The sequence below is a fragment of the Pseudonaja textilis genome, chromosome Z, assembly GCF_049901715.1.
Source record: "Pseudonaja textilis isolate UNSWEBS1 chromosome Z, rPseTex1.2, whole genome shotgun sequence".
In the NCBI taxonomy this organism is placed as follows: Eukaryota; Metazoa; Chordata; class Lepidosauria; order Squamata; family Elapidae; genus Pseudonaja; species Pseudonaja textilis.
Genome location: NC_142008.1, coordinates 24,219,988 through 24,228,455, shown reverse-complemented (window position 1 = coordinate 24,228,455; position 8,468 = coordinate 24,219,988). Strand labels below are relative to the sequence as shown.

Sequence of the window (8,468 nt, the reverse complement as noted above, 5' to 3'; positions counted from 1 at the left end):
TACTGGTCCCATCTGCACCTGATGGGACCCAGAAGAAGGGCCTTCTCCATGGTGGCTTTCTCTCTCTGGAACATCATTTCCCCAGAGATTAAAATGGCCTCCACTCTTTCAGAAGGTGCTGAAGACTTGGTTGTGTGCGCCTGGAGAATGCAGAGAAGGATGGATTATGTGATACTATCGGCAGAGCAGGGGGAGGGGGGTTATTTTATTATATTATTTTATTAATTTACTATATGATTCTCTCATTTATTAGTTTTATTTTTTTATATTGTTTTGAATATATATATATATCTTTGGTTGTTCGGGTTTTCTCCCGCGTAAGATTCGAAGTATCTAGGCAACGTTTCGATGAAGTCTCATTCATCATCTTCAGGCTTCTGTCTCCGGCTCTGTGCTTCTCAGAGTAATGTGAGATTGCAGCTGCTTCCTCCTTTTAACTGCCAGTGGGGGTGGGACTTGATTGGGTGGGGGCTTGGCTGTGTTCTGATTGGTTGGGGGTTAGCCGTGTTCTGATTGGTTGGAGGCGTGTTCTGTTCAGGTGGGGGCTTGGTTGTGCTCAGGTTAGTCTTAGTTGCTGGGGATTTGAGCTGGTGAGTTGTGATCTTGCTGTTTGGCTTCGAGTTCGTGGTCCTTCTGCATCTTCATAGTGGGTGTCGGTTTGCTTCATGTATGGCTCGGAGGGGTTTGAAGTGGGTAGTGATGCAGCTGCAGTGCAGCTTCTGGTCCATGGTCGTGTCTCATCTTCTGAGTGGGTGGGAGTCTGTTTTCTACATGGAAGTGTGGTGGTGGCATCTTGTGTGGCTCTCATGGGTGTGGGTCTGGTGTCCTTCTTCATGTTAGGTATTCGTCTGTTCATGAGGGCGGGTTTCCAAATGGCTGGAAGGCGGGAGGTGTCATCTCGTTTGTTCATGCTGTGTGGGCGTTTTTCTATCTCTATGGCTTCTGCTGTTGAAGTGTTTGGTTTTGGCGATAGTTCTGGTATTTTTAAAATCAATTTCATGTCCTGTGGCTTTGAGGTGTTGGACCAGGGAAGAGGTCGTTTCTTCTTTTTTGATTGAGTTCTTATGTTCTTCAATGCATGCACTTATTCTTCTGTTAGTTTGTCCAATGTATGTGGTAGGGCAGGCAGTGCAGGGGATTTCATATACTCCTTGGTTTTCTAATTCGATTTTGTCTTTGGGGTTTCTTAGGATGGTGGATATTTTTCTGTTTGTGCAGAATGCTGTTTTGATGTTGTGTTTTTGGAGGATCTTGCTAATTTTGTCTGTAGTGCCTTTTATATATGGGAGGAGGGCTTTGCCATTTTCTTGTTCTCTGTCTTGGATTTTGGTTGGGGTTTCTTTTTGGATTAGGTGGGTAATCTTCTTTCTTTGGAATCCATTGGCTGCAAGTACGTTGGTGAGAGTGTGTAGTTCGGTTTTTTGGTGTTGAAGATGCAGAAGGACCACGAACTCGAAGCCAAACAGCAAGATCACAACTCACCAGCTCAAATCCCCAGCAACTAAGACTAACCTGAGCACAACCAAGCCCCCCACCTGAACAGAACACGCCTCCAACCAATCAGAACACGGCTAACCCCCAACCAATCAGAACACAGCCAAACCCCTACCAATGAGAACACACCCCACCCAATCAGAACACAGCCAAGCCCCACCCAATCAAGTCCCACCCCACTGGCAGTTAAAAGGAGGAAGCAGCTGCAATCTCACATTACTCTGAGAAGCACAGAGCCGGAGACAGAAGCCTGAAGATGATGAATGAGACTTCATCGAAACGTTGCCTAGATACTTGAATCTTACGCGGGAGAAAACCCAACAACCAAAGATCCACATACAAATACCATGAGAACCTCAGAAAACAAATATATATATATATATATATATATATATATATATATATATATATATATATATATTTATATTCTTGTAAGCTGCCAAGTACAAATAGGCAACAAAATAAATTTCCAAAATAAATAAATAAATAATTTATTTATTAATTCTCCGACCTGAATTTTGAGTACTTTGACATACTTATTCATCTGGTATTTCTTCCACAGCCCATTGCTGAATATTGAGTTAATCCTTTCTCTTTACAGCCCAAATCCTGAATTAGTGGCTGAAACTATGTGAGATATTCCCACACCCAATGCTTAACCTGCTATAGATGCAAAGCTGAGAGTCACTTTCTTGACTGAATTCTCAAAATGGTGTGCCATAACATTCATGTAGATTAGCTTCATTAACAAGGCATGCCCATTGCACTACCTTCTTTCATTAGGCTGATGGGGAAGTTGCCTGATCTGAGGGAAATATCGTAAAACAAAGGCAATATATTTGTTTGGTTTACATCCTATTTGTTTACATCCTATTCCTCTGCAAAGACAATGAGAAAACAACTCTTGATGACTCCGGAAGCAACTATAGCGTCAATATGAACTGTGTTTGGAGATGAATTATCTTTGTTTCTCTGCCACCTATTGGGCTAGTCCTTTAATAGTCAGATATAGGTCCATATAGTAGACACTTGACTCCGAGCAGAATGCTGGTTTCTTAATTAACAGCAGAATCACTAGAAGGTCCATAGCCATCCTGCTAATTCTTAATTATATGCAGAAGATGGGTGTCTTCTCATAGCAATGGCAGTCAGTAAGGACAATCAATCTATCAGGCTCCCCTATACAAGACTTGATTGCAAAACACAGTCTGCTTTTTTATATCTTTATGGACAAATGACAAAGTCTTTCAGGCATTCAATCATATTAATAAATCTTTATTATAAATTAAAATGAAGTCATACAAATAGTTCGTTGTCCTCTGTATAAAAGAGCAATGTCCTCTTACATCATTTTTTTGGGTCCAACTTCATATATTTTTATTTTTTTTCATTGTTCAATGCTTCATAACCTTGATCAAGCGGTTATTGGCCTTCCTGACATCTTTGCCTAGATAACAACATTGCTGAATCTTTGCTGAATTTTTCACAGTAATGATAATGCTTGCTAGGCAATTCTAGAAGTTAATGTTCACACACTGGGAACATGTTAAAGTTGGAGAGAGCTGTGTTACATAAGCTTAAACTTTAAGAGAACACTGAGAACAAGATATTATACAACAGTCTTCATGAAGGCTGTCATAGAGAAGTCGTCTTAGGATGGTCAGAGTGAGGATTCCAAAGAGCTTAACTTGTCTTTATATTTCCAACAACTGGTAAACTTTAATCTTCTGATAGTAGGAGGGCAATAATTTTCAGCCAGTTTTCTTTTTTTTCTTTTCTTTTCAGTCAATTTTCTTATTTCTTAGAAATATATACGTAATGATGATGATTAAGCTGTTTCAACACATGAAGAAGCTAATATGCACATTTCATTCTAAAGGATGACTAGGAAGCAGGAACTTCCATGTTATTTTGAAATCTTTCTATTGCTTTGAATTATAATTTGTGTGGAATATAACATTTATTGGTAGACTTTATAAGAAACTAGAACACCAAACCTGGAAAAACCTTAGAGTTGCTTATTATAGGCTGTAAACAGTAGTGATCAAAAGCAAATATATGTGTCCCAGAATAATGTTGCAGGATATAATCTGAGTTGGTTATCAGGACCAGAGGTTTGTTCTTCCAAGCTTTCAGACTCATGTTGGAGCACATCCTCATGGAACTTTTCAATCTCACACATCCTGGAGTTTGAAAAGTTCCCTGAGGATGGGCTCCAATACAAGTCTGAAAACTTGGAAGAGCAAACCTCTAGTCCTGATGACTGACTCAGATTGGATCCTATAAAAAGTAAGTTACCTCAAGATTAGCTTTATTCTTGGTGACAAAAGAACACTTTCATCCAAGTTTCCTTGGCAATAATAGTGCATAGCAATGCCTTTGTCATCTTTCAGATTTCAAGATCCACTCTGGGTCAGTCACTGGGACCAAAGTTTTTGACTTCCAAGCTTTCAGACTTGTGCTGGAGCCCATCCTCAGGGAGCTTTTCCCTAGCAGAATGTGTGCCAAATGCATGATATTTATATGGTGCCTAGTTGTGTATGGCTTTTTAGTGGTTGATAGCCAGCTATAGCTACTAAGTCATTGGCTGATTCTTTGTGCTGCCAAGTTTAACAGTTTAACAACTGTTTGAAGTTTCAATAATGCTGAATGTGTTGTACTTATTCATTGATCTTCTAAGTTCTGGTCATTGTAGCACTCTACGCTCATTAGACTGCTATTTGGACATTTAGGAATCAATTTACAATTAACAATGATTGCAGAATACAACCCTCCCATGACTGCCATTTGTGACCTCCCCACAAGCAATCAATGAAGAAGCTAGGGGAGAAGGTCACAGGTTGCTCTAGTAAGTCCCTCCATCTTCTTGTGCACTGTGCCACTATATGATGGTATATTCATGCCAACTGGACACACAATTTCTCTGTCTGGATTTTCAGGTGCAATCCTTTTTGAAAGGTAAAGTATTTTTTCTCCTTCTTAAATATCAGTAACCTATACTCACTAAAAGTTTAGCTTTATTGAAGAGGATGAAAACATGAATCCAGAATTCCCTGGCATATGCTTTGTCCAAATGACAACGGGAATATTACTCGGAATTGTTTGAGATTTGGTGTAGCAAGGGTAACAGTCAGGGTCTAGAACCAAAAAGAAGGGGATGCTTCTCTTGAATAGTCTCTAGAAAAGGACATCACACCTTGCTGCACACTGAGAAGTGTATGAAGGGAAATCAGGGATAAATGGGGACATTGCTGGCTGTGAGACAGCAGATGGCTTTATCTGGGCATTGATGCAAGCTATTCTTGGAAATTTGTTGAGACTCTCATAAGGAAAAGGAAAAGATCATTTAAACATGCATGAAAGATGTAGAGGCTTTGGTTCCATACAGGAGAAACACTAATTAAATAGTAGAAACTTGTGATTTCATATCTCAAACGTTGGTTTAGGTGACATGTTTAATTTTTGAAACCCCATATAAAGTTGCTTTGAAGGGAGCAAGTAAAGGAATCAACTGATTTAATGAACTATGGTAGATGAATACAGAAACAATTTTTGCATGCTTTCTATGCAGTGTGCAAAAGAACCACTTCTAATTCTTCTTTAATTGAAATCTTTCATTTGAAAGTATACCATACAAAATATGTTTTTACTTAGTAACTAATAAATTCAGTCTTTTCATATCATGGGTTTGACCAATATATATTGTTAATATGGTCTAATTTTTTTCAAATACTTTAAAATATTAAATTATTAACAGTATAATTCAAATTTTGAATGTATTGCATCCAATAGATTTTATCCCTGGATAAGATACAGTTATTGGTTAATTTAATTCTTGATTGTCTACAAGAGATTGTGAATCCTTATGAAGAATAACCACATTGTCACTATACAAAGAATTGTCAAATCCAGCAGAGACTTGTGGTCTGTTTCTTCTTCTATAGAAAATATAGGCTGTGATTCCTGCACCAATGACTATGAAGATAATTGGGATAACTACCACCACTGCTGTGCCATGTGTTGATAGAAGTTCCTCTTCTTTCTGCACTAAAATACCAGAGAGAAGAAATGCACTGAATATAGTTATATTATCATAAAACTCTGATTTAACTTTTTTTTAATTAAGAAAGAAGCCAAAAGAGATTACATCCTATCTAGCAGTCTAATAAAGGCAGAGCTAACAAGAGTCAACTACCAATACCAGGAATTGGTGAACTGTAACTCAGTAAAAGGAAGTAACTGTAATGCACCGTATTTTCCTGTTCATTACAGATCTCAAAGGAAATTGATACGTGTTGCCTATGGAAGATAAGCGCTGAATTGACAGAGGTGTGGATTCTTCCACAGCAAATATAAATATAAATTGCTATGGCTATCACATAGTGCTAATTATTGATTTGGGAACTGAAAGTAATCACAATTATACAATCACACTAACTGAAGAAGGAGGATTTTCAAGTCTTGGTTTCATAAATATAAAAAGATAGCCCATGTGATCTCATCTATGGCAGGGTAAATTAGGAATACAATTTTGGACTGACATTGTGGGGAACAAAAATTCTTAGAGATTCAATTAGATTTGATATTACTTTTGGCTGGCTTATTTTTTTTAAAAAAATCTTTTTTCCTTTCTGTTCTGCAACAAAACATGTTACAGACCTCTCTTTTTATTTATTTTTCCCAAATGTATAAAGGTATAGTGATTTGATTCTGTATCTATAAAATATGCTGGTTTATGATTGACAACTGTGATATTTGGATAGCAGCTGCTAAAATCTCCAGATTGCCTACAATATTTCCAGTACATTCTAAGAAAAAAAAGTTAATAAAATGGCAAATGGCAGCCACCTCAAGGATTTTCATGGCTTCCATTTCATTAAAATAGGAAAAAATATGTAAAACAAAACTTAACTACTGTAACTTAACAACTTACTGGACATATAGTAAGTTTTCATAACAACTCTGAATACACGCTATTGTCATCTAAATCTTTTAATCTACAAACATAGGTTGCTCTATATTTGACCTATATTCATCTCACAGATATGGAAAACGTATTACTAACTTTAAAAATAATATTTAAAATTACTTTCTTACCTGATATTTTTGTAGGCTTTATAGTTGATTCTTCAGTAACTAGAAAATAATCAAAATGTTTTCAGTGTGTAATTACTGTTCATGAGTTACTGTATACTACTAAGATAGCAATGAAGAAGGATACGCAAAGTAATTTTAAAAAATCAATTTTTCTGAAATAACAGATTTTTATAGTAAAAAATGAGTTCAAAAGAAAGAATTATACATTTCAGGACAATGTCTGAAAAAATTGTTCACGGATATTTGTTTCCATTAAAAATTGATAATGTTTGGTATGACTCTGAATTCAATTCATTTCCTTAATTAAATTTTCTTGATTGTATTTAAAGTATCAGGAATAATTTAAAACACAAAAACTAGTATTATTTTAGTCTATGGGTAGAATAGCCAGGTAGAAATGCAACATTTGAGAATAAAACAATCCAAAGTTCCTTCTTTAGATAGATCTAAAATATTATGAAATAAAAATTGTATAGCATTATTCTTGTCTTTTGATATTCAGTTTATTCAGTTCCATGTCTTGGCAATAAAAGATTAGTTTATGGATGCCATAAAAAAGTTGAAATAATAATTAAAGGAAGCAAATGATGAAAAGTAAACTTTGTTTATTGAACATTTATCAAATGCTAATAATATAATTAATTATCAATATTAATATGTCATTCAATTATTGGTAGCAAAAATTAATATATTTTGCAATTGGTTCTATTTTTGCTCCTATTTTTTTTTTTATTTCAGATAATGTATTAATTGAAACAGAAAAAAATCTAAGGAGAAAGATGGCAAGACAAAACAAGACAAGACAGGGAGAGAAGGATGAAGGAAGGAAGGAAGGAAAGAGAGAAAGAAAGAGATGAAAAAAGATAAATTATAATTAACTATTTAGAAAGACTGTCATATGAACAACAAAGTACATTAAACATAAGTCACACTGTGGATTCTTAACATATATAAGTAGAAAAACCTGCTCAACAAGAAATTAGAAATAGGCAGAAATCAGAGGAATTAGAGTATTTTAGGAAACTGAATAATTTAATATTTATTCAATATTCAAATACTATTTTCAATCTAACATTATGATAATGATAATAAGGCTTACTTTTGTTTCGTTTACAAATAAATGCTCTTGATCGAAAATCTCCGCAGTGCCCCGTGAACCATTGTCCAGAATTAGTATTCACGTAAGCACACTTGTCAAAAAAGATCTCGATGCCCTCTTCAATATCAAGCTGCAGAGAAATTCTTGACTGCTGTTCATTCCAGTTGACAAAAGCAACTTCACTTTTATCTTCCCATATCCATTCTCCTATAGATAAAAAAAAAATTATAGCATTTAAAAAGGAAAATAACTGCCTGTGATGAAAAGGCAAATGCTATGGAAGTATATTAACACTCACTCTAATAATGATATCTAACATCTGCAAGCAAACAATGAAGTTCAGAGAGCACCATGGACTTCTCAGGTTTGGAGCTACAGACATTGTCTTCTCTAAGAACCACGTATTGTATAGGAATTAAATGTTTTAGAAAGTACACAAATGGGAGAGATTTGCATGTAAGCAAATCTTCACCAAGGAACAGCTATTCCTGCTTCATGAATGCATGACAGCATGACCTGTTCATCAGTGTCAAATACAAACCCCTCAATAAATTGCCCAGCTGGATGAAAAACAGCGCAAATAAATGATCACGGGTTGCTCAACTCAGACTGAACAAATACTAGCATAGCATAAGGTAAAGGTAAAGGTTTCCCTCATGCATATGTGTTAGTCATTTCTGGCTCTAGGGGGCGGTGCTCATGTCTGTTAAAACCAGAGACCCAGCATTGTCCGAAGACATCTCCGTGGTCATGTGCCCAGCATGACTAAATACCGAAA

At 36.0% G+C, this 8,468-nt stretch overlaps 1 protein-coding gene across 1 annotated transcript in view; it reads right to left on the bottom strand.

Moving 5' to 3' along the window:
- Window positions 1-4,931: 4,931 nt before the first annotated feature.
- Window positions 4,932-8,468, bottom strand: part of LOC113446440 (macrophage mannose receptor 1-like) — a 60,843-nt gene continuing 57,306 nt past the window's right edge. The window contains exons 28-30 of the mRNA XM_026716095.2: window positions 7,691-7,897; window positions 6,592-6,630; window positions 4,932-5,541 (exon numbers count right to left, since the gene is read on the bottom strand). Coding sequence (XP_026571880.1) covers window positions 5,318-5,541; window positions 6,592-6,630; window positions 7,691-7,897 — 470 coding nt within the window. The 3' untranslated portion in view covers window positions 4,932-5,317. The remainder of the gene's footprint in view (window positions 5,542-6,591; window positions 6,631-7,690; window positions 7,898-8,468) is intronic.